The sequence below is a fragment of the Spinacia oleracea genome, chromosome 2 (assembly GCF_020520425.1).
Source record: "Spinacia oleracea cultivar Varoflay chromosome 2, BTI_SOV_V1, whole genome shotgun sequence".
Taxonomy (NCBI): Eukaryota; Viridiplantae; Streptophyta; class Magnoliopsida; order Caryophyllales; family Amaranthaceae; genus Spinacia; species Spinacia oleracea.
This window is the reverse complement of record NC_079488.1, coordinates 108,926,777-108,952,026: the sequence shown is the minus strand read 5'-3', so window position 1 is coordinate 108,952,026 and position 25,250 is coordinate 108,926,777. Positions and strand designations below refer to the sequence as shown.

The 25,250-nt window shown below is 36.9% G+C and overlaps 5 protein-coding genes across 6 annotated transcripts; 2 read left to right on the top strand and 3 right to left on the bottom strand.

Moving 5' to 3' along the window:
* Positions 1-2,987: 2,987 nt before the first annotated feature.
* On the bottom strand, positions 2,988-3,791 carry LOC130467708 (DNA repair protein XRCC3 homolog). Its single transcript, XM_056836307.1, has 2 exons — positions 3,680-3,791; positions 2,988-3,535 (listed from the first exon to the last, which is right to left on the bottom strand). The coding sequence occupies exons 1-2, from the start codon at positions 3,789-3,791 to the stop codon at positions 2,988-2,990; spliced, it is 660 nt and encodes a 219-aa protein (XP_056692285.1).
* A 371-nt stretch (positions 3,792-4,162) lies between these two features.
* LOC110784533 (protein FAR1-RELATED SEQUENCE 5-like) lies at positions 4,163-8,053 on the bottom strand. The gene is made up of 3 exons (XM_056837759.1): positions 6,289-8,053; positions 4,731-6,186; positions 4,163-4,625 (listed from the first exon to the last, which is right to left on the bottom strand). The coding sequence occupies exons 1-3, from the start codon at positions 7,119-7,121 to the stop codon at positions 4,410-4,412; spliced, it is 2,505 nt and encodes an 834-aa protein (XP_056693737.1). The 5' UTR covers positions 7,122-8,053; the 3' UTR covers positions 4,163-4,409.
* A 1,771-nt stretch (positions 8,054-9,824) lies between these two features.
* On the top strand, positions 9,825-11,564 carry LOC130468092 (GPI-anchored protein LLG2). 2 transcript variants are annotated; one of them, XM_056837760.1, is made up of 3 exons: positions 9,825-9,983; positions 10,301-10,372; positions 11,029-11,564. In XM_056837760.1, the coding sequence occupies exons 1-3, from the start codon at positions 9,905-9,907 to the stop codon at positions 11,397-11,399; spliced, it is 522 nt and encodes a 173-aa protein (XP_056693738.1). In that variant the 5' UTR covers positions 9,825-9,904; the 3' UTR covers positions 11,400-11,564. The 2 variants fall into 2 exon arrangements, with proteins under 2 accessions (XP_056693738.1, XP_056693739.1); XM_056837761.1 differs by having other exon boundaries at positions 9,865-9,983; positions 10,307-10,372.
* On the bottom strand, positions 10,892-17,270 carry LOC110782109 (actin-related protein 8). Its single transcript, XM_021986201.2, has 10 exons — positions 16,712-17,270; positions 16,570-16,637; positions 15,940-16,001; positions 15,754-15,851; positions 15,156-15,237; positions 14,083-14,225; positions 13,559-13,707; positions 12,648-12,781; positions 12,437-12,555; positions 10,892-11,956 (listed from the first exon to the last, which is right to left on the bottom strand). The coding sequence occupies exons 1-10, from the start codon at positions 17,165-17,167 to the stop codon at positions 11,885-11,887; spliced, it is 1,383 nt and encodes a 460-aa protein (XP_021841893.1). The 5' UTR covers positions 17,168-17,270; the 3' UTR covers positions 10,892-11,884.
* Positions 17,271-19,748: 2,478 nt separating this feature from the next.
* LOC110782110 (uncharacterized) lies at positions 19,749-24,869 on the top strand. Its single transcript, XM_021986202.2, has 2 exons — positions 19,749-20,841; positions 24,051-24,869. Exons 1-2 carry the CDS (start codon positions 20,049-20,051, stop codon positions 24,695-24,697), a joined length of 1,440 nt encoding a protein of 479 aa, XP_021841894.1. The 5' UTR covers positions 19,749-20,048; the 3' UTR covers positions 24,698-24,869.
* Positions 24,870-25,250: the final 381 nt, after the last annotated feature.

Here is a 25,250-nt window from a genome sequence, read left to right as displayed (position 1 = left end):
GACCAGGTAGACCACCAAAGGAACAGGGGCCACGAACTAAGGTATTGGTCGTACAACATTATCTGTACTTTGTGTAATTTTTGATTGACATTATCCTAACTCATTTAAACTATTTTGATTGACATTGTGTTGTAATTTTTGAAATATTTCAGCACACTGCCCTACGGACGTACCCTGGCCTTGTTTGTGACATCCTAACCGAGTTGTGTCCTATAAGGAAGGATTGGGTCATAGCTGCTGGTTTTGGGTCTATTTTGAACCTAAAAATAAGTAAGGTAGATAGATATTTCATTACCTGGTTAGAGAGTAGGTGGGATTGGAAAAGACGAGTGCTTCGCATACGCGATGATTATGAGATAGTGATTGATGAGAGAATGGTTTCTTGGATCACTGGAATTCCTGTAGGGGTTTATAGAATCCCCTTTTTAAATAAGACCGATAAGGAACTTGGAAAATTGTTTAAGGAGTACGTCAGGGAAAAGGATGGAGGAATAGACTATGTCTGGTTGTATAACAAGTGTTTATGGGAGGTTCAGGATGAGATGGTTTTTCTTCGCGATTTCATACTACTGTCATTTGGTTGCTTGTTTTGCATGACCAAATACAACTTCATATCCATCAAATTATTGGCACTACTGAAATCAACATACTTTACAACACCCCGAGACTGGAATTGGTGTGGGTTTCTTTACGACTGGATTGCAGGTCATGAGAAGGAGAAGGGAAGACCATCTTCGATTATTTTAATGGTTAGTGAGGATAGACGTTGTGCGCATCGTCCGTGTTTTTTTTTTTTTTTGTAATTAGTTATTCCTCCCCGCGAATGATAACTACTCCATCTTTTGGCAGATTGCTTACCTGGACAGGTTAAAGTATGGTGTTACTCCGTTGGCTTGGAAAACTGATACACCTAGATTAGGGGCATGGCTACAAGATGATGTCACAAACGCTATTGCACAAGATTTGGGACCGGATGGCGAATATGGCCATGCAGAGGTAAAAACCAATATCTAACTTTTTTGTTGTATTGAACAATATATGTTATTCAGTAGTGATCATTTATACGCCTATTTAGGTTGTACTGAATGTTGAGTATGGGAAACCATACCCCATTGGCAAGCCGTTAGAGCGGACCCCATGGGATGCCCTTGCTGAACGAACACTTCTTAGTAAGAGGACTGGTACACCAATGTTACCCTCTAAAGCGTCAACCAAAGCGGATAGTCGATCAAGGAACGTGGATTATAGATGCCGGGGCAAGAGGAAGAGGAAGGTACGAGTCTTTATTATATTATTGTTTGTTGTAACTGGTTTTTGTTACAACCTACTTCACCATGATAATTATCACTAAACTACACAGGCCACACTTGAAGGCTCCGTACAACAAAATGCTTATGATACAAGGCGTGGACGAAGTTATAGAGCTGCCAATAAAAACATTGATGACCTTGATGGTCCTCATCAGGACGAGGAATACGCTACGGGGCCTGAAAACAGAAACCTGAATGAGGATGATGGTGTTGAGGAACCTCAAAACAACACGGGTGATGACATTGACAGTGTTGGAGTTGTTGATGGTTACACAACTGGCAGCGATGATGGACTTTCCATGCCAGATGCTTTACAACATAAAACTGTCATTGAACCAAGAACGTTAAAGATTTCAACTATGATTTTGACCGTGAACAAGTTTCCAAACCAAATGGTGTTTAAAGCTGGTGATATCACGATTGATCGGATCATGCTTCAAACGTCCTTTAAGTCCAAAGGCGAAGTACATGATAATGTATGGGGGTTGCATTTTGTAATTAGTTAATAGGTCTCTGGATTAGTTTTCTCATACTAACATTGTCTTATTGGTTAGGTGATGTCTGCATGGTGCGCGTGTTTGAATGCTGATACGACCTCCGGAGTTGGCATAAGGTCTTACGTGCTTATGCCAGATCTCATGGTAAGCTTATTATGCAAATACATAGTAGTAGACACCCATTAACCTTATATACGAAGTAATGCTATGGATGTTTAAAACGTAGGGTGAATTGTTAGACCTTGAAGAATCAAGTGAGAACTACACAGAAGCTTTGTTAATGAAATCAAAGCAACTACTTGAGGACATCAACTACTACCAGATTGATTTGGGTGCAATACAAAAGGTAAGTAGTCTTATTTTCGCACAGAAATGGTGGTTTACGGCTATTAACTCTATGTTGTGCAATCAGCTTTATGTCCCGATTAAACGCCGAGGACGGTGGGTGGTTGTTAAAGTGGACCGTGTTGCGCATAAGGAGGATCTTAACTCAAATATGTTGAAAATGACTATTTTTGCACCAAGGCAAAAGGTTATGGGTTTAAATGCTAGGGATAAATTCGTATACAAACTGGTACGTACTGCTATTTTCGGGAAACATACTTCCACCTTAATCTCGTATTAATTCGATAAAACCCAATTGTAACAGGAACGTATGTTTTTGGGTTTTCAATCGCACTTGGGATTAAAAAATGATGAATTGACCTTAAATACTGCCTCTTTTGATCTATGGTCAAATGGACCAAAAGAGAAATGTCGCCAGGACGGGGGTGTACTGTGTATGATCTACCTCTTGTCATCCGTTGAGAACGTGGCAGAGTGGTTGGAGGTAAGACTATTTAATTTACATGTGGAAATAAGTTGTTTTAATTTTTTTTTATTAATCACTACACTAACCGTGTGTTCATTAATTATGACTAGGGCTACGTAGAGGAGGTGAGGGACGTCCGGAATTACATGCTCGGACGGCTAGTTACAAACCCACACAATGAAATCAAAGTGGACGAGCTAATAAGGAAATTGACTGACGGACAATGATGGTTATTGATTTGGTTGTATGGTAGGATTTCATTAACAAAAAATTTAGTAGCGTATTACTCGCAGCATAACTGCGTCTTTTAAACATGTTAAACATTTTCTAATGTTCATTGGTCTTATTGGCACAATTTCTTAGTATCTTTTAACTACAAACACCGACAATCCCCTCTTCAGTGATGTTGAACATACATGCATCTACCTCTAATGATGGTGAAAATGCAATGTTTATAAATCTGTCAATTTGTTGGGTAAACGAATTAAATCTTTTGGACAACATTAGACGAGTGCGTACATTGCGTGTCCATGAGGCGCCCAAAGCCGGACGGACCTTTCTCCCGGACGATATAATGAAATTTTGCGTTGTATCGTGATCAGATGGAAATACGTCAATCACATTGTTAGCCACAACAACGGCAACATGATTGGATGCGGCAATTGTACGTAACCCATAACCAATAGCTTGTATAAGATCCTTTCTTTCGGTTGAGCCAACAACATTGTTTTCAAAATGACCAGTGAACATACTACCTATTGAATCAATAACAACAACGCGGATTGGCATTGATGAATTTTGAGACATTTTAATAAGTTTTACAGTCCATTCTAGCACATCCGGTATTTCATGAGGAGTGTCAACTTGCTTTGTAGTTATGTAATCCAAAGGATTTCCATTTAATGTTTCAAGGTCCCCTAAAACATATGGAACTAATCTACTTAAACGACGTATGGGAAAGGGACCAAGTGAATGGATATATATAGCCGAGGAACAAATACCACCCCTTGAAGGCGGCAATTGACAAGAGAGACTAATTTGAAGGCAAAATTGAGTCTTACCTGATGCATTTTCGCCACACACCTCAGTCACTTCACCGATTGTTATTCCCCCACTCAACATCGAATCGATTTCACTGCATCTCGTTGTGATTTTGTTTACACTAGTAGCCATTCTTTGTGATGTAGTAATCTCTTATAATTACTTTTTCTTTGAAATGGAGGGATTGAACACACCCTTATATTCACCTAGTTCTAACATGTCATTGATGGATCATGTTGTTTCCAATAAATAATATTCATATATTACAAAAAATAAGGGGCTGACTTTTGCATGACATGGGAATGCATTTTTTGACTACAATGACCAAACACATCATGTTTACATTTGGTAAGACTAGTATAATGAAGTCGTTGTTTTTATAATTGTTTCCCAGTGTAATAGATTCGTTGTATGTACATTATTAATTAATATAAATTATACAATAAATAGTATTGTTGCCCACAAATATCACTGGCTTAGCCTCACTGTCACAATGGTTACTCTTTCCTCCTCATTGAGCATATTGTCTACCCGTTGGTTGTGGGTTCGACGCCTAATACAACTCATTTTGTATTTTTTTTTTTTTACACTGATAAAGTAATTGAGGTTACATCAATTACATATATAGACATAACGTAAAGTACATAGCAAAAAGGGAGGATTGGATTAAAAAATTCAATTCTTAAAATACCGTTTAAACGAAAATATATCTTTGAAGAAATCAAATTAAATTACATTTACACAAAACATTCACAATCTGGTGCGCCAATCGTTAATATCAAATTCAAATGACTGTGAACAATCCTGAGACAAATGTAATTGGGACGGGTGTGCTTGAGAACTTTGAGAAGGATGTACATTAGAACTTTGTGGGACGTTCTCCGCATATGTACCCCCAACGTGATTCGCGTGTTGTTGCCTAGCACGGTAACTTGGAAGATTTCCAAATGCGTTGCAAATAAGTTCCTACATTGCACAAACAACATTTAAGTAGAAAAGTAAAGTTATATTTCCTAATGAAAACTTGCATATACGATACGAATCACCAAACAAATAAAATATAAATTTTACCTCATTAGCAATAACTTCCTCTTCAGTAACCACTTTTTTGTTCTTAGAATTCCCACCGGCCTTTCCACCAAAAGGAGCATTCCTTTTTGTCTTTGCCCTACCAGTATGCCGTTTGTCAACCGGTGTTTTGATCCTGTTCTCGTCCACGACCGGTTCTACATCCCTTAATCTGGCTCTCTCACCAAATTCTCGTGGACGTAGCCTTCGACGACCAAATACATTTCTCGCATCTGGGTCCCACCAACATATAAGGTCGTCCCCTTTTTCCCCAGTCTTTCGTATTCCGACTACATCCTCCATTTTTAGCCGCACAACATCCATAGCCTCCTTGTACAACCGAAGTGCATCATCATTACGCATAGCTAATTCAGACAAGTAATTATGCCGTTGTGAAAGCTCTTTGGCTTTGCCCAATCTGATAGATTCAAGAGGGTCGAAGTAAGATACTCGAATGCTCTCGTACGACCTAACACACTTCATCCACCGTTGTAGTATGTACTTTTCTGGAACAAATTGAAAATCCTCTACATCCATTGCACGCATTATATGTCTACAAAGTATTCCCGTAAATTCAAACAAGTTACAAGAGCAATGTAAATCACCATTTTCCTTATCCACCCTAACATCATAACTTTTAAACCTTTTCCGCCAAAACGGCGAGGTTAGTTTTTCATCAGCTCTATACAGCACCACTGATCCATGACATGAGGTTTTCGTGACATTTGTGTGTGTCAATCCTCTACGCTCTTTAACAACCTCAGCAAACTTCTCACTAGTGTACGTCTTAACCAATACATACTCAACTAAAACACTCTTATCAACATCAATCTTAGCAGGCTTATCAATGTTATCAAAATTATCCTGTTTCTCTTCCTCAGCTTTTATCCTCATACAATATTCATAATTATGAATGAACAAAACTAAACCACAATCTAAGTTCACGTGAGTTTTAAAAAATCTATTCATACCCTCACTCCTTTGTGTAGAAGACATACCTGCCCAAAACTTTCCTCTATTATATGCCGGAGCCCACTGACGCCTGTTATCATACGCGTCCTTCATCCACCCAGGACCCCTTAAACCGTACTCATCCATCACATGACACCAAGCTTCATCGAACTCATCTGGATCAATCAGATCATGTATTGCAGTTCTGATCAGGGTGTCTATTTTCTTCCAATCACTGAGACTACCTAGGTTCTTACTAGCATTCTGGAGCATGTGCCACAAACATAGTCTGTGACGGACGCCCGGGAAGACTAGCTCAATTGCTCTACAAATTGCTTTGTCTTGGTCGGTTAAGATGCCTAGTGGTGCCTTCCCCATACACTTCAGGAATTCTTCAAATACCCAAACAAATGAGGGAGTATTTTCATGGGAAATTAAGGCCGCAGCAAATATAATTGATTTGCCATGATGGTTTACACCAATGAATGGAGCAAATGGAATCCGATACCTAAAACAATATAAATGTATTGGATATTACTTTTTCAAACAAATGGACCAAAGTACAATTACAAAGAATTTAAATCAATAAAAACTTAATTAAAACACGTACCGGTTGCAAGCGAAAGTAGTATCAAAAGTAATAACATCCCCAAAATATTTGCATGTACCCCTACTACGTGCATCCGACCAAAATGCATTCGTAAAAACACCATCATCATCTACTTGTATTGAGCTATAAAACTCGGGATGCAAATCACGTTGTGCCTTAAAGTAAGCATCGAGTCCTGCGGCATCTGCAGCACTAAATCTTGATGAACGACGTTCGACGTTGATTGCGTTCCTCAAGTCTCTATTATTAAATGTAATATTTTCATAACCTCCCTTTTCAATTAGATGCGTACCAAAGTTCTTACTTATGCTAACACCACCCATGTCATTGATCATCGCCCTCTTAAATGTAGTACCGTCTATACATCTATAATTAACCATCAGTCTACTACAGTCAGGATTTAAAGGATGATTGTGTTGCAAGTCACAAGTCAATATAGTAAATAGCCCATCTCTACTTACACCGTAAATATTCATCTTACAACCGGTCACATTAGACCCAACACCTTTTTTCACCCCTCCCTTCTTGCATTTTAATCTAATAAGTTCCATCATATGCGGCTTTGCCTCATACTTTCCCACACCAGACTTAGATACTCCCTTTTCTTTGTACTCTTTTTTCAGCTTATTACTTTTGATAAACATCTCAAATCCTTCTTTGAAGGCATACAACTGACAAAATTCGAAAAACTCATGGCCCGTTGTAAAACACATCCCTACACTAGGGGGGTTAACGATAACTTCTTGTCCATCAGTTATTAATCTATATTGTGAGCTTTCAGGAACATTTTCATTCAGATCAGGGACACTTTCGTTTAGGTCTACCCAAGCCATACAGAACTCCCACGTATATCACTGTTGTACAAAATACGAAAAACGTTTAGGGTTTTATAAAATGCTGCCAAACGTTTAGGGTTTTATAAAATACAACAAACAAACAAATTATATACAACGATTTTAGAATAACCACTTAGTTTAGTGTTTAACCATATAGGATAACATACAACTTAATAACATTCTTAATACTACGTAATTATAGAATGTATGAAATAAACAAAAAAAACACCTTGTTTTCTCCGTCGTGCAGATCTACTTTCTCACCAAAAACGAATTTATCAAATTAACATGAAACTACAATTTTTCATTAACTCATCAATATCTGCCAAACAATCAAGATTCATCAATATCATGAAACTCCAATTTTTCATTAATTCAAACAAATTTAACTACCCAAAAATAAAACATTCATATAGCATTGTTATTTTCAGGAATTAATTAACTACATTTGACAAAAACAATTTAACGAAAAACTTACATTAATTTCGAAGCGAGATTTCGAAGCTGAATTTCGAAGCTTAATAATGTTGTAGCAGCTCTAAACGTTTTGCTAAAAACTTTCCTGTGCGTTTTTGTTTGTGGTAAACTCGATAAAATGGGAGATGATACAACCCCTTCAGCTTTGCCTTTATTTTCTTTGCTGAACCGTTTTCCAGAAAATATTACCGTTGAAGGTTGAATGAGCTTTTTTTTTAAAAGTTGAAGATTGAATTTTTATTTCTTTTTTTTTTTAATTATTTTGCTGCTTGGGCGGGATTTGTTTTGGGGAGGAAAGGGGAGGTAATGTTCCCGCTTGAAAACACTAAAGGGCGGTTGATGCCAAATATTTTCCCCCTAAAACCAAATGCATTTCCCCCTAAAACTCAATTAATCCATGCTGATTTGGACCACTAAGATGGCAGTGTACCTGGGCCCCAATTACCCCCAGTGTAACTGTATCATCTCCCGTTGAAAAGTGGTTTGAAGCTAGGCTGATCGTGTAACAGGTGTTGGTTCAATAAAGTTCTTAGAAGTACGTAACATACTTTTACAGTTATACTTTATTAGAGATGACATTGGTACGAATAAAAGCTTGGTCCGACTCGAGCACGTAGAGCATGCAGTATTTTTTTTTGGAAAAAGCACGATAAAGCATGGTATGCAAAAACAAGTTACTCCGTAAATTATTAAGCTTATGTATGAAGATTGGAGACACCAGGGCACATGAGCTTGGGCTATGCTTTAGCCGCTTTTTGAAAATTTCTACTTAGCCCATCCCGATATGTAACGAGTGGGCTTGACGTGGGTCATGCTTGTTCAGGCCCAAGGCAAAGGAAATATGCACCTTTTAATTTCGGCATTCATTTTTGCCATTTTTCTGTCTGTATGGTTCTTAAAAAAAAAATAGTACTCCCTCTATCTTTATTTGTTTACCCCATTTTCTATTTTAATATGTCCATTAAAGAATGTCTCATTTTCTAGTATAATAATACTCTCTCCGTATTTATTTAAAAGATACATTTTGACTGACACTTATTTTTAGGAGTGTGAGCTAAATTTATTAAAATAAGATGAAAGTTGAGTTTTGTTTTTTGTTTTTATTCAAATGAGGAAAGAGCTTCCGGATAAAGGAAAAAATCACAAACCACATAGAACTAAAAACCAAACTAAACACAAAAGTTAACGAGGAATAAAGCGTGGTAAAGCCACACCCCTAGAATCCTCCAACAAAATTCTATTAAGTTCAAGCGGAGCAAAGGAAAAAATTTGAATTCGAATGTGTTGAGCGACTCCATGGTTAGCAAGTCAATCCGCCGTCTTGCTTACCTTATCGATAGACATGTGAAAGCTTCATCGACCATTTATATGATAAGGTGTTTGATGTCCAGGTATTTGGCCAGTTCTAGCGCTTTTGCGAGAGCTAGTACTTCTGCTTTGAATGATTTGCAGCTGCCAAAATAAAAAGACAATGTTACCCCCATTTTCTTGTAAAGTTTTAGCCCAAACTTTAGTAAAACATACTTTACCTATAGTGCAAACAAATAGGGATGAAGGGAGTACCCGTCAGTCCGATGCTTTAATAGTGAGGTCAAGGTGGGCAATTATTTACGAGAGGTGTACAATATTTATAAAAGTTAATTCAAAATGCTTAAAAGTTACTCGATATACGTAAAAGTTATCTACTAACCAGTTTTATGGAGAGATGAGGAGTGCCATGGGGGAGAAAAATGGGGGAAGGAGGAAGTTAATATATGCAGGGGATCTTAGTAATTATATAAGGCGGGTGTACAATATTTATAAAAGTTAATTCAAATTCTTAAAAGTTAATCGATATGCGTAAAAGTTATCTATTTACCAGTTTTTTTTGGAGAGATGAGGAGTGAGATAGGGGTAAAATATGGGTGAGAGAGGAAGTTAATTTATACATGGGTATCTTAGTAACTATACAAGACGGGTGAGTAATAATCGGGCGAGATTTAACGCTCCACTAAATTTATTGTACAAGTTATGCGACAACTTTTTAATTATTGAAAAAAACTTACTCAAAGGTAACACCTCACTAGTACTTTAGCGGATCTTGATTTACAATAATAATACTTGCCTAACTTTTCCCTATAAAAAAGTAAACACCCCACTAATATTGTTACTCAGCTCCTATTCTTGACAAACACCCCACGTACTATCATTGTTATATGAAGTATTTATTATTGTTAAAGTCTATCTATAAATGTCTCTCTTCTCTAGTTAAGATTAGAGATTTAGAGTACGCGTAAGAGAAAGAAAAACAAAGTGGTGGAAAAATGGCGACGGAAACAGACTTCAAGTTGTCCACTATTCTCTTGTTTTTGTTCTTGTTGTTTGCTTATGCCTCTGCTTCAGGTCTTTCTCTTTTCCGTCTTTATTTATTCTTTATTACGGAGTATACTTCATGCGTTTTTAAAAAAAATTGCACTTTTGCCACTTTAATTTACTAATTGCAATACGTAAAATGTCGGTGGATTGATTTTATTGTATATTTTCATAATATTAAAAAAAAGTATTATTAGAGATATTTAAGGTTAAAGTTGTGTCTTGACGAACATGTTGATCAAAGTGTTGCGATTTTTTTTTGAAACGGAGGAAGTATTGTTTTATGATCAAGAATTCATGCATTTCTGATTATTCCTAAATAATTAAAGTAATTATGTGTTCAACAGAAACAGATCAAATGATTCAAATCATCCACCCTCGTCTCTCTACTGCTCGTACTCTACTGCAAGCTCAAAAAGGTAACAAGAAATAGTAATATAAAACTTACCATCTTAACTAAGTATTAGTTATGTCTTTTAACTCTACTTAACTATATTTAAGTTAGATAAGATTAGTGTGTATTTATACTACTTTTTCACATGTTTATATTATTTGTTTATTTTCACAACATAGTAATTGCAAGAAAATGTAATTTTATTGCCACTATTGAAAATGGTTTCGAATAATTACTATATTTTTAATTTGTCCATTTTGTACATATATAGAATATGAGTTCGAATCCTATATACATCATTTAGTTGGTAAAAACCAACATGAGTTGGTGGAGTTGGTGGGGAACTCACCTTGTGACTTGGAGGTCACAAGTTCGAGCCCCATCAACTGCGAAATGCTTGGGAGTGGCTCAAGCGATGACCTGCGGAGCTGGGCTGGTTAACCTGTGCTAGGTGCTGATTCAGTTAGGATTTCTTCTTCTTACCTATTAAAAAAAAAAAAAAATTAGTTGGTAACGTCTTGACGGGGTGGAGTATTCCTAGACGGAGGGAGTAATCAACTCATATTCCTTAATATTTGTGTCGGTCAACATATAACTCTTAAAAAAAAGTACAGAAGGAGTAATATATAGTGTAAGAAATGTTGATAATAATGGAGTATTAATTAAAACCCTTGGATGCAGATTGCACAGTCAATTTTGAGAACTTGAACTATACAATCATAACCAGCAGATGCGAAGGCCCCAATTATCCCCCCAACTTATGCTGTGAAGCTTTCAAGGATTTTGCATGCCCCTACGCCGATGAACTCAACGACGAAACCAACAATTGTGCTCGAACCATGTTTAGTTACATTAAACTCCATGGCCAATATCCGCCTGGTCTCTTTGCCAATGAATGCTGTAACAGCAACCGCTGTATTGAGTGCACCGATTCTCAGTCCTCCCCTCATCACGACGCTCCCACGCCCTCAGCTGCTGTTCGCCATAGCCTTCACTGGTTCTTAATTTCCATCTTCCTTCTGTTTCTTCTGTGTGGCTTATTCTCCTTTTGATTCTTTCTCAAATTATTTCCAAACTTCATTCTTGTATTCAGATTCTGTAAAGCTATGCAAATCTGTGTAGTCATCTGTCTGTGTTCATGTACACATGTAAGTGGCTTTATACATTCTGACAACTTCATTTATGTTCCATAATTTACTTTTCCAGTTTGCCTTCTTCTTCTTGCTGTACATATCTAATGCATCTGGATGAGCTTATAAAGTTCTATTTGCACTCCACATTTACAATACAATACAATACAATACAATACAATACAATCCTCCTGGTACCTGCAGACTAGTACGGAGCAAGTACTTTATATTTCAAACTCAGGCCACTTCGCCAAACTGAGATCAACAAACCCTGTCACGGCTGTCAGTGTCTTCGACCTGGTTGTCAGAACTCAGAACGGTTTTCCAAGACCTGGTTACCTCCACATACCTGAGTAAAAAGTAGGCATTGTACACAGTTAACCATGCCATCATCCTGAACCCTAGCCTTAATGATTCTTCCGCAACTTCTGCTTCAATTGCTTCTTGGTCATGCACCATGCTCCTGGGAAGTTGCTCAACTACAAAAAAGAAGGAAAAAAATTGATCTGTTATACTCCCTCCGTCCCAAAATTATAGTCTTGTTTGACTAAAAGCACGAGTTTCAAAAAAATGGAATATAGTGTATGAGAAAGTGGAAAAGTGTAAAAAGTGGGAAAAATTGTACTCCGTATCTGAAAGTGGGAATGTGTATGAAAAAGTAGAATATAGTGTATGTGAGAGTGGGAAAAGTAATGTCCAAATAAAGAAACATGACTATAAATTTGGACGTCCGAAATAGAAACAGGACAGAGGGGAGTACGAATATAAGAAATCCGAAGACATCAATTGTACTCGAAATAAAGGTATCAGAATTCAGAACCACAACAGTCTTAACAGGGAGGAAACCCCCCTCAAAAGCAGGTCAACATTAAATGAGAATAAAATTCTGTGAAGCATCAACTTCTGACAAGATGACCATGAAGTGCAGACTGTAGAGCCTATTAACAGCAGTAACTTACAGAGCCTATAAGTCTGGCCCCATGCCAAGCAGAATCTACGCCGTAAGGAGGAGGAATTACTCTAATTCCGTTTGATGAGTACATAGGAAGAAGCTCATGCAGTTCCTTCTCTAGCCTTTCTGGAACATTACAGGTTATACTGTTATATAGTATCCAAGTAGTTTCAGAGACACAATTGACACTAAGAAAAACTCATGTCATGATGAACTACCGGCTAGTCCAGGTAAGCATGCAGTTCCACCACATAAGACCACTGTCTTGAACCAACTGTCATCGCTCATCAGTTCTGCAGCATGGCAATGGTCCATACAGAGTGCAACCGCCTGGTGCAATCCCATCGCACGTCTGCAAATCAGTTCAAACAAGTCTTTTAAACAGATAAAAAGAGGCTGATGAGGTGGACATGCAAACAAGAACGAGATTTAGGACCATAAATTTACTTAAGTAATAGGTGCCAAAAGAGAAGTCCTAGTGTCAAACTACCATCAAAGCATATTAGTAGCACATTTCCAGATAGGAAGAAGGCTAATTGCATTTCTATTTATCCCATTTAATTGGTTTCAAACCCAGGTTTGAACAAGAGCTGTGTATAAAAAGGCGTGCCTAAGCGCAAGTCATTTGAAGGCAGCGCCTTTTGTGGTCTGCAAGGCGATTTCAATGAGGCGCACAAAAGTGCACAAATACGCATCCTTGAGGCGCAAACCATTTTTTCAGAACTGTGCCCGTGAGTGTTTCACCTAAAGCAAATTAGTGAACAGGAGCGCCTTGAGCCTCAAGCAAAAAGGCTCAAGGCGCACCTAGGCGATATCCCTCAGCCAGTTTATTGACACTCGAGTAAAAACTAAAAACTAAAGTTGGTGGTTTTTGAATGGTAAAAACCTAATTTTGGAATTAAAAAGCACCTAATTGTATATAGTATCATTCTCCTGTTTTTCTTATTGTGTAAAACAATTATTTTATCATACGAATAATAAGACTACGTATGAAAAAAATAGAGCATAAGTACAAATGACCAATCTCTTGCAACCCTAGAAATCAACTAAAAAAGATGGCTCCCACATGCATCTGCAATAAATATTACACTAGCGTTTTCTGAAGCAATGGTGATGAAGAAACACTTACACTCCAGCAAGTCGAGGTTGGAATAAGATCTCTCCTGTTTGAAATCGCTCTTTCGACAGTGTAAATAAACCCTCTCTTGGTAGTTCATAAGACTGCAGCGTGTCTTTAGAAAGTTCAGCTTCGTAATCAAGAGCCACGTAACAAAGATTCTGCAAGAGACAACTATCATAAGACCAATAACAAGGTACTATGTGTAGAGACAATTCTTAAGGGGAAAAATGCTTCAGTAACCAATGAGAAATAAAAAAAGATAAAAGAAAAAAGATGCCAGGATAAGAAACAGACAATCATGTAGTAAGTGACATGAATGGCAGATTGTGTTTGGTTCTAATGCATCTAAAGCACTTTTATTCTTCAATAAAGCATACACTTCGTATACATGTTCATCATGTAGACCTTTACTGCCATGTAGTCGTGGCTTTATGGAGCTATTATCTGCTTTAAATGGGACTAGAAAATTCTAGGAGTATGTGGGATGGGAAGAACAAAATATGACTCTTCATAGCTAATACTCTAAGGGTTACCTCCTTTAGTTCACGAACGGTGTACAAAGACTCAAAATAAATGTTCTGCTTCTGCATCTGTTCCCTAAGAAATCCTGTAAGCTTTAATGCCCCCATTCCAACAACTTCAACTCCCACTTTGCGCATTATTTTTCCATGAAGAACTATAAAAGAGAAAGGTCATGCAACATCGCGTTAGCAGAGATGATCAAGCCAGCAAATCTTACGGACCCCCCGGACCAAAAGAACAAATAGCATTTGAATCTTGTTGCAGAGAGGATAGAAGAAAAAACAGGTCCCTGGTAAATCCAGTCAGGGTTATGGAACTGTTTACATGACATTATTAATTGACCGAGGACTAAGTCTATTATTGCAATACTGCTACAAACAACATGTTCTATGTAAAATGAAAAACTAAAGATGGACAACGAGCAACAAGGAAACATGTCAAAAGGTACTGGGACTCGCGTATTACGTATCAGTATCACACACAGACATCTGGGTTACCAACTCGTTAAAACTCAAAATTTAGGACACTAGGACTCGTATATAATATGCGAGGTTTAAATTTTTCAGGTGCATGTCAATAGTCATTAGTGCAACAGGAAAGGCTGATAGATTTGAAGTATTGATTTGTTACAGCAAGTTGATCTCATGGTTCTGAGAAAACTAAGGTCAAGCCAAGGAAACAAACAAGTCAGCCAGTTATCAAAACACAATCACGACTTTAAGAGTTTGCGGCTCTTAAGATAGATGCAAGCAATGTTTAACGCGTGACTAAAAGAGCTCATAAAACGTTCATCAACGTGAGTTTTTTTTTCTAGAACATATGCACTAAAAGACTCCCCAACTATTATAACTACATAAAAAAAAGCAGCGCCAAGAGTCCCGACAACTAACTTCTTCAATAGCTTTCAGAGATTTCTATGGATTGTGAAGATTCGTGATAGCCTATGACCAGAGAGGGTAGCTAGGGTCCACTTACTTTGGAAAGTCAGCCAGATCTAACCCATAATACTCAAACAACAAGGTATGTTAAAAAAAACCCATACATAGACTAGATTTCAGTGAAGTAAAGCTTTTAAATATTATACTTGGCACAACTGATGTTTGGTGGAAACCAATGTTGACCACAATTCCTGATGTTCTCCTTGCAGCATATAATGCTAGTGTAGCCTGCGTGAATAAAAATATTTAAAAATTATGAACACTCACAAGTCATAATGATAGGGGTGATTGTGAATAAATTGACTTTGAAATGAATTGACTTTGAAATGGGATTTAAGACTCAAATTTTATTCATTTAATTCATTTTTTTCTGTTCTTTATTTTATTTCCACCTTTTTTTAACCTTTATTTCTATTCACAAATCACTCCTCTTTTCCATCAAAGAAAATCACAGCTATTGATTTTCACTAATTATAGGAGAGAAAAAGAATAGTTTCAACTTTCAAGATGGAAAGGAAAATGGCCAGATAATTCCACATATGAATAACTTACATACGACATATATAGCTGGCAATCCAATACATACCCACCCCCCTCCAAACATGCACACATATGTACACACAAACAATGAGTTTTTTTTTGTTTTGTTGGTGATTCTACCTCAAAGTCCCACCTTTACTGAATACTAACCCAGATAAAAGATACAATAGGAGAACGAACAATCAAAGTTCAAACAAGATTGACCTGATTAATTGCACAAACAGAAGGCACATTCATGTCAAAAAGTGCTGAATATATTGCTCCTTTTAGTTGCCTTCTTGACGCTTTAGCGGATTCTGTGTCTGCATATGACAGGAAAAGGACACAATTACTAATTACTACTTACTACATTGCGTCAAGAAAGACACAGCATTCTGCAAATAGAGTTACCATCATAATGACAGATAGGGATAGAAACAACGATGGGCTGAGTTGTAGATTTCACTTGCATCCTGCAACAAGAAGGAACATCATACACAAATTACAATGAAAAACAGCATACGAAGTATGTGCAAAGTTATGAGAGGTAGTACCGAGGATTTCTAAATGTCGCTTGTGACCAAATTAAACACAAGTCACCAACACAACCTCTACCAATGCTATGTAAGTACCAATAGCACACATGATTTATTCGTACTAATTAGTAGCGTATTGGTATACAAATAACACACTACTCCCTCTGTTCCTGAATACTTGCAACTTGTTGACCGGCACACTTGCAAGACACTGGTTTGACCGTAATTAAGCGCAATTGCATGTTACTAAAAACTTAAAAAAATTGATGTTTGAAAAATATACATTACATTACAAGACTAACCCATTAACATTAGACAATAACATTTGATTTTTATATATTTGTAAGAAAAATTGATCAAAGTTAATGCATAAATAGTGCAAAAGTCTAACATGTTGCAAGGATTATGGAACGAATGGAGTAATTTAGTACCAATATCAAATTAATTAATACCAATAATGAATACACTTGAAGCCACACTTGGCATGGACTTTCTCAGGTAGTACCTGGAGTAAATGGTGGCGTAAAAATGACGGAGTCTAGAGTACATCGGAGCTTCGATATTACCAAATTCCTGCAAACAAAAACCAAAATCAGAAAACAGTAATTGCAGCAAGAAGTTTCTGAAGAAGAAGAAGATGGGTTGACCAAGAAGGTGGCTGATCTCCCAGAAGGGCGAGGATACTTGCTCCAACCGAACTTGCAGTAGCCAGAACCACCGTCAACAATAATCGCACCAGGAACTTTAACCCGGTAGCCATAAATTTGCATAAGAGACAATTGATGATCATAACACAATTGAGTTTCGGAGAAGAAGATGGAGTCCCAATCCCAGACAAAATTGGATTGAAAGAACTGAATCCAAAGACGATTATCTGAAACCACGATTTGTCTCCATGTTTTGCAAACCACACAGAGTTTAGCGGCGTCATTTGGACCTAACTTTCTCAGAATTAAACCAACTACATCTTCTGGTAATCGGTCGAAGCTTCCGAAGTTGCAGGTGCTTGTTGTTGATTGCCAAATTCTACTGTTATTGCTAGTATTGCTATTGCTGCTGCTGCTGATTCCAGAGAGTGATTCCCACACCTTTCTCAGCAACATCTTCGATTTCACTATCTTCTGTTCGCCATTACTGGTTTGAATTTTTCAATAAATAATTAGAAATGAAATTTGTGGCTGTAGAGTGTAGACGGGATAGATGACGTGGGTGGAGAGGAGATTCAACAAAGGATGCGGGATCAAGGGATGCTCACGTGTCACGTAGGATCGCTTGTAATATTTATTTTCATTTTTTAAATTTTTTTTGGTTGCGAAAGAACAACATAGGCAATCTAAATTATAAAGGAGGCGGGAAATTCGAACCTGATATCTATCGTTTATAAATCTTCAATTTTAATGGACCAGGGCAATATAATAGCATACAGACCCGAAGTTTTAATTGGTCAGGGCAATATAAATTACAAAGAGAGGCGGAAATTTCTATTACGAGATTTATGGTACACAAGACCTAAGTCTTAACTACTAGGTAAGATCTCATTAGTAGATCGTTTATAAAATTAATTAAAGGGTACCAATTTTATATACGCATTAATTCTAGTACTAAATTTGATTAACTAGAAAGAAGAAAAGAATAACAATTAGTTCGTACGAAGTATAACAAAAAGTTCAACGCTACTAATTAATACTCTTTCCGTCCCTTAATGTTTGCATCATCGTATTTTTTTTGTTCAAATTTTAAAAAATGTAACCATGAATTTTTATTAATCTATAAAAAAATAATATATTGGGGTCTTGTTAGATTCGGCATATTTTTAGAATATCAACTAGCTTTTGAGCCCGTTCAAAGAACGGGCGATTGTGTAGTGGTTACTCTGTATTTAGTTTATCTTTTTAAGTTCAAATTTTATTGAGCTTGTGATTTTAGATAGAATATATGATTAAATAGAGGTAAATTTTAAAAGTTGAATTAATACATAAATTAAATAGTGTATTAATATTGAGTGTTAATCGGAAAGATGGAGTGGAAAATGTTGAATGAATAGATTGGTGAATTGATGTTGTATGAGGAAGATGGAGTGAAAGAATCGATTGGAGTTGTATAATATATCAAACAATAAAGAAAAATAAATAAAAGCTAAATTGATGGAGGAAATAATGGATGACACGTGTCATCTAATCAAATGTGTTGACACATGTCATCTAATAAATTATGGTTTTCCTTGTTAAATACTAGGTATAGATTTTTTACGTTTTAGAGATGAAATTTGTAGAATTGAAGATATTGGGGGTCTTGTTAGATTCACCAATGTACGTAGTAATACTTTTTGTCACATACGTTGTACTTTTTGGTTAATTAAAATTTGGAAAATCGAACCCTAAAAGCGAACCGAAACTTTTGTCTATAGACTATGTTCAAGTAAATGTGCGAATTCATCTAACCATTACCCGATCAAACCGAACCGAAAAATTCGATACCCGAATAAGCAGGTACGGAAAGTTATGGATACGATTTAGGGTCGACAAAAATACGACCGGAAAGTAACGGTTACCCGAAATAAATTCATTAAGTGTAACGAAATCCGAATTTGCATAACCCTAATTGATAATATACGCAACTTTGTATTTATAGAACATTGATTTAGATTTTTTCTATAGATCTTTCATGTAAAATACTCCGTAATTCTTACAAGATACTCTCCCCATCCCTCTTTGATTGCGCCATGCATATCTCTTTATTGGGTGCGCCTTTAAGATTGACTCATGCCTTCTTTTCATCTCTCTTGGCGTACTTATTATCCGGGTCATTCCAAGTTTCCAACTCAATAGATGTTATTTATGAATAATTCAAATCACATAGCATAATCGTAAATTAATTAATCGTTCAAGATATTATAGACCTAATCAACGTGAGCCCATCCCAAAGTTTTGCGGGTTTGGGCAGAATTTTCAGGTGGCACAATTTTTTTTTTTGCGGGCTTTGGGCAACGTAAAATTACACTTTTAGTTATAAATTTAGCTCGGCCAGAATTGCCCGAAAATAGCAGGTTTGGGCACAAAAATCCGCTAGAATCTTGTCCGTCCCGACTTGATAGTTGATTTTTACGTCTTGGCCCGACTAGAACCCCGTTCGGCCCGACTTTTGACCAGGTCTAAGATATTCATTTAAGCTCGATTTTTTTCATTTAATCTCAAATTTTATTCATTTAGTTCACTATTTTCATTACTTTATTTCCACCTTTTCTTGTTGCCGATTTAATTACCAAAAGTCATGTGATAATGAATATTCACAAACCACAATTATTGATTTTCATTTTCCTATATTAACCTATATGCACATTTTATAAGCAATTTTTAATGAAATGACTTTTGACTACGGGGAGTTGGTAATAAAAAAAAAAGATAATTATAAATCAGTATTATTGTTGACGAATAGTTCAAATCACATGGCATAATCGTAAATTAATTACAGAGTAATAAATTTTCCAATTTTTATTCATTTAATCTTCGATATTTTTGTCATTTAAGCTCAAATTTTATTTTTATTTTCTTCTTTTTTATTTTCGCCTTTTATTTATTTATTTTTCTTACCAATTTAATTACTAGACTACATTATTTACATTATTGACAAATCACATTTATTGATTTTCATTTCCCCCTTTATTTTGTTGCAAAAAAATAATAACGTTGGTGAGTTGGGTGATGGTGATAGAAATGATGTAGTTCGTCACCCCCTGGCTAGGTGCACGTTGAACCCACCATCTCTTCCCACTCCCCGTTGTCCATTCATCTCTCTTCCTTCCACATTCAACTCCCTCTCCTTTGTCTCCTTCCATTATCTAAAATCTATGGTTTCTACCTCTGTTGTCTATTGGTAGTTCAGGATTCTATCGGTTGACGGTTGTTTGGGGTTTCATTTTGATCCGTAATTGAACCAAATTGAGATCCGAATTCCAGAAATCGGGGTGAATTGCAGGAAGAAATAATGGATTCCGATGTAAAGAGTGATTCAACGGTTGTCGTTGAGGAAGATGCGAATCAAAGGAATGGAAATCATGTGAATGTCAATGATAATTTGCTTGATTCCGATCGATTCATTTCTAACACTGAACGAGTGGAGGTGGGGGTGGATGAGGTTGCAGATGTCGTTGCGGTTGCAGATTCCGATGCGGATGTGGTGGCGGTTGCGGTGGATACTAATCATCAACCTTCTCCTCCGCCGACGAAGGGATTTGGGTTAAAGAAGTGGAGAAGAATTCGAAGAAACGATCGCGTGACAAAGGAAACCGAATCGGAATCGGAAAGGGAAAAGGATTACGAATCAGATTCAGCAACTGGTAGAATATTGAAGAGGGTTTTGAATACGAATGAGAATGATGGGTCAATTATCTTCAATGCCGGTGCAGCAGATTCTGATAACAGTGAAGATAGCCATAGCCATAGCCGTAGAAGTAGCAGCAAGTCATCCACCGCGGCCAGTTACCCAAAGATCCCTGTTAAACCTTCAAAGAATGTTCTTCCAAACAAGTTGAATCTTCATTCCGATCCCAGTAAGAAAGCCAGAGCTCCTTTAGACTTGGAATTGGACAAGGATAATTCCCCACTTTCTAGCATGGAATCTGATTCCAGAAGCTCGTTTCCTAATCCCCAACACCCACCACCACATCTACCCTCTCATCAACAAGAATCACCTGCTGTTATTGGAACTAAGGAAGAAGACGATCCCCTTGTCCGCTCTATCTTGATGCTCCAATCTGCCCAACTTGCTCTTCAAGCAGGTTTGCTTTTTTACTTTTACTGAACTCTGTACTAAGCTCTTACTATTAATTATGCTTTTTTATGCTTCTATTTCTGATAAATAGGATGCCTGAATTTGATTCTTTATCACTGTCATCAGTGATTCTAAACTACCATGCACAAGATTGAGGTTTTGCACATTAGGATTAGGGTTTGCAGTTTTGCACATCAGGATCGAGGGTTTGCACGTTAGGATTGAGGGTTTGCACATTAGGATTTGAGGGTTTGGCACATTAGGGTTGATGGTTTGCACATTAGGATTGATATTTGCACATTAGGATTGAGGTTTTGCAGTGGAGCAACATGAATGATAAGGGAAATGAAGTTGAACTCTTTATATTTACATGGATGAGTAATACCTAATAATATGCTGGCTAAGCTTTGAGTGACTTGCCTTGGACTTTGTAAAACCTATTTAGTGGCATCATACCGTGTCACTGATAAACATCAAAGTGTCATCACGTACCAAAAAACATCGTGGCTAATGCGATTAATCAAAATTGTGTTTTGCTTACCTGATCATCAGGTGAGTTGCCACTCCCTTAAAAGAGTCAATCAATTGCATTATGAAATAAAGGAAAAATAACTAACTTTATTTTCCCTAGGGTATTTTATAATGGAATCTGAAATTTAGCAAGCTTTTGAGGAGCTAATTTCAAAGGAGAGGAAACATACTGGTGAATATCTAATGTACAAATACCCCTACCCAAAAACACAACTGACGTCTGAGGGCATGACAATTTACGAATGTGAAAAAAAGGTGAATTTATACATAACGATGCTTAGCTTCCTCGTAATACAAAGGCTGAAGAAAAGGGGGTGGAAGGGAGCCCATCCAGCTTTTTAGACACGGGGGATTTGGACGGGCATAGTAAATCTTACAATTGGGAGCTAGGAGATATAGTTATTCTACGGAGGCTCCTTGATTCTTCTGGACATTTCTTATGATTGATTCAACAGGGTAACATCCTTGATAATTTGCAGGGGTGGCGGACAAAAAGAGATTTATCCCCTTATGTTTGTATACGTGTTATAATGATGCTGACTTGCTGAGTTTGGTTATCGCCTCTTTCTTCACTTTGAGGTTGGTGTTGTTTTCATGACACACTCGTTATTTAGAAGGGGGGTTTTGGGGAAGTTTTTGAACTGCCCTGTTTTTCTTGTTGCGCTATATGCTGGTTTAGTTTTAGGTGGAAGTGACATTTGAAAAATGCTTTAGAGGTGTGCATTTATGGTAACGATTTGGGTGTTTTGGATGATTCTAACTTTTGTAGTACGGCTAATGTGTTGGAGTCGCTGGAGGTGTTATGGACGTATATGTCATGTATTTTTATAGCTTCTTTGTAGTCTACGATACATGATGCTTTTCCTTATTTGTTTGCTTTGGATGCCTAGTGTGACTAACACGCTTTAATTTCAAAGGAAAATACCTTATCTTCTTTTTCCTTTTGTACTGTTTCTGTATTGATTAATCTCAACAAACCTTTTCTTATCTGAACTAATGAAATAAATAAATAAAAACAACTTTGGTGTTTTGTGATACTGTAGTTGATTAAGAGACCCTCTTCTTAAGCTAGTGAAAAAGACAATTTATTACCTCTCTTAAAGAAACTAAATTGCTATTGGCTTAGTTGTGAAGAAAGAAGGTTTCAAAGCAAATTTTTCTCCTCTGAGAAGGACGCCCATTATTGGTGGTTGTTGAATCATCTTCACATGACCCGAGTGATTAGAATTCCATTAAATGTGATGATGTTATGTTGTTTTAGATGTCGAAGTTATGTGAAAGTTCAAAAAAATAATATTAAGAAATGAATGTAGAGTTACCACTCTGTATTTTGTGGCATCGACATTTGGTAGAGTTCTTTTTGCCGTTTGTAGGTCAAGCACGGTGGTTGTTTTCCTTTGGGATTTTAATTATTTATCTCTTGTATTCTAGAGTAGGGGGGTTATCTATGTATTACAAGTTTAGATCATTATGAGTTAGTTTTCTGTGTTCCCATGAGTGGCCATCATTTTTCATTCTCTTTATATCAAATGGAGATTCCTTTATATTTCATTGTGATAACTGATATTTCGAAGTTCTTGGGTGGCGACTTTATCAAAGTTAGGTTCCTTCTGAAAAGATCTTATCTTTTGTCATGGCCAATTGTATCAAGCCTCATTCTATTCCAATGGTTACATTGATCCTTTCTCAAAGGTGGTCGCTCCACTGGTTTAGTTATGAACAGTTTTCTGTTTTAAGTCATTTGAAATTGATTTTCTTCTTTACACTACACTCTGGAGGTACCCATCAAACAATTTGTCTTAGGTACTTTCATGTATGAGGCCTTTAAGTTAGAAAATGTGTGGCTTAAACTTGATAGCTTCTTGGATTTGGAGAAATCTTTGGTGATTCGGTGTCCATGTTTTGGGGATACATAGTTTTGTGTCAGCAAATAAGTTATTCATTTTGAAAGAGGAAGTTGAATGATGAACTAGAAACATTTTTCGGAAATTTGGTAGAAGAACGGTATTTCAGTTGATTGACGTGAAACTTCCGGATAAGAAAGAGGAGTACCATTTTCTAATATATTCCAGTACCCCTCAGAACATCCATTCGTCTCACTATGTATAACAATCTCCTAATTTTCTCATTTTACACATCCAAAATGCTAATTGCTAATTCAGCTGCAGCGCAAAATGTGGTCTGATCCTCGAGGCATATAAAACTCTCATTAAACACACATTTTCGGTTTCTGGAGTCTGAAACCTAGAAACTCAGGGGAAAACGGTTTCTTTGAAATACTAGCAAGTCCCCCCCCCCCCCCCCCCGAGAATCTTTGGAGTTGCACATTGAACTTATCTTTCTAAAATCTGTCAGCTACACCAAACTAACTTTTTGATGTGCTTATTATTTACAATCTTATTGTCAATTATAAGGAAAACAGAGAGTTATGAATAATAATAATATTAATAATGTATTGCTTTAGTGTTTTCACATTTCTTAATCAAATTATTGGTTTCTACATCTCTGTTTAACATTTTTGTGCAACATAGGTGTGAGCTGGTAATGGCCAAACAAGTCTTTCTCTTCTTTCCTTCTGCAAAATATTTTAGACCAGGTCACCAAATTGCCTTGCTCAGTATCTGATGGAAGTGCACTAGTGAATTTCTACATTTTTTTTAATAGAATGTAGTTTAATTCTTGCAGAAGTTCAGAAATTCGGGGAGATAGGCAAGGGAATTCGTTCGTTGTGCGATGACTCGGACAAGACTAATGGTTTTCCTGTCCAATCTGTTGTTAATGATCCCTTGTGTAATACGGATCGTGCTTCTGATGATTTTAGTGAATTTAGTCATGCATACTTGAGCAAGATTGTCCAAACACTTGAAAAACAGCTGAATGAAGCTGAAAATAGTCTCAAGGATAAGGAACTGAGGATTTCTGAACTAGAAACAACTATGAGAAATACGGACCCACCTCAAGAACGTTTAAGCAACGCCATGGAACAGCAGTACAAAAGAAGCATAGAGATGGAAGCTGCGTTGCACGACCTCTTTAAGCAAAAACTTGAAGTTGAAGTTCAGTCTCTTGTTATAGCAAGATCTTACAAGGACTTGAGCGTTTCGGTAGAAAATCAGTCTCCAAGAATGATGGAGAATGGAGAAAACAAGGCTGCCATGCTACAAACGCAAGCTGAGAAGTCGGACACATTGGATTCCAGTATTCAGAAGATGAAGATAGGGGTAGTTAAGTTTACTAAATGCCTTGTTATACAGTTGGTTTTGCTGGTGTTAGTATTTGCGGTGTTTTTCTTGAAGTTAGTACCCGAATCGGAGGTTGTTGTACCGACCTAGTTTGCGCTGTATAAGTAGTTAGGTGATTTCCCTTCTGATCTTGCATTTCTGGGTTGAAGCAAGATTGATGGGTTAGTTTTCTTTTCCTGTTTTTTTATTTTTACTATTTTTCTTTTGTTGATAGGTCTTATTGAAAGGTATAGAAAGATCAGAATCTGTATTTTGCTTTGTAGTCTGTGTTCTTGATGGTTTTGATATACCTGGTCATTTTTGACAGTCCGAAATCGGTTTAAATAAGCTTTAGACTGCATGCTGAAAATGAATAATACAAGCCATGTTACTGTGTGTGCTGAACCATGAGCTATGTTTTGGTTAGTAAAGCAAGCCATGACTGACATGATTGGCCGCGACAATAGGATTGGAAGGCTTGGCACAACACGATAGGTAGGTGTGCGTAGTTTTGATTATACACTCACCGTGCACCTGATCAACATTCGTTGAGCACCTATTGAACACGGAGAATGATTGATCAGTATTCATACAATACATATAAGTGGAACATTATACTATATGTTCTTTGGAAATTGAACTATATGTTAATATTCTGTGTATG

Bases quoted from the DNA above. Each gene is read 5' to 3' on its own strand.
- LOC130467708 (XM_056836307.1), bottom strand. From the start codon at position 3,791: ATGGCTACTAGTGTAAACAAAATCACAACGAGATGCAGTGAAATCGAT. The intron at 3,536-3,679 runs GTAAGACTCAAT...CATATGTTTTAG, and splicing joins GTGTGGCGAAAATGCATCAG to GGGACCTTGAAACATTAAAT.
- LOC110784533 (XM_056837759.1), bottom strand. From the start codon at position 7,121: ATGGCTTGGGTAGACCTAAACGAAAGTGTCCCTGATCTGAATGAAAAT. The intron at 6,187-6,288 runs GTACGTGTTTTA...ATATTGTTTTAG, and splicing joins ACTACTTTCGCTTGCAACCG to GTATCGGATTCCATTTGCTC. The intron at 4,626-4,730 runs GTAAAATTTATA...TGTGCAATGTAG, and splicing joins AGGAAGTTATTGCTAATGAG to GAACTTATTTGCAACGCATT.
- LOC130468092 (XM_056837760.1), top strand. From the start codon at position 9,905: ATGGCGACGGAAACAGACTTCAAGTTGTCCACTATTCTCTTGTTTTTG. The intron at 9,984-10,300 runs GTCTTTCTCTTT...TGTGTTCAACAG, and splicing joins TGCTTATGCCTCTGCTTCAG to AAACAGATCAAATGATTCAA. The intron at 10,373-11,028 runs GTAACAAGAAAT...CCTTGGATGCAG, and splicing joins TCTACTGCAAGCTCAAAAAG to ATTGCACAGTCAATTTTGAG.
- LOC110782109 (XM_021986201.2), bottom strand. From the start codon at position 17,167: ATGTTGCTGAGAAAGGTGTGGGAATCACTCTCTGGAATCAGCAGCAGC. The intron at 16,002-16,569 runs GTACTACCTGAG...TTCTTGTTGCAG, and splicing joins TACGCCACCATTTACTCCAG to GATGCAAGTGAAATCTACAA. The intron at 12,556-12,647 runs GTAGTTCATCAT...GTAATGTTCCAG, and splicing joins ATGCTTACCTGGACTAGCCG to AAAGGCTAGAGAAGGAACTG.
- LOC110782110 (XM_021986202.2), top strand. From the start codon at position 20,049: ATGGATTCCGATGTAAAGAGTGATTCAACGGTTGTCGTTGAGGAAGAT. The intron at 20,842-24,050 runs GTTTGCTTTTTT...TAATTCTTGCAG, and splicing joins CCAACTTGCTCTTCAAGCAG to AAGTTCAGAAATTCGGGGAG.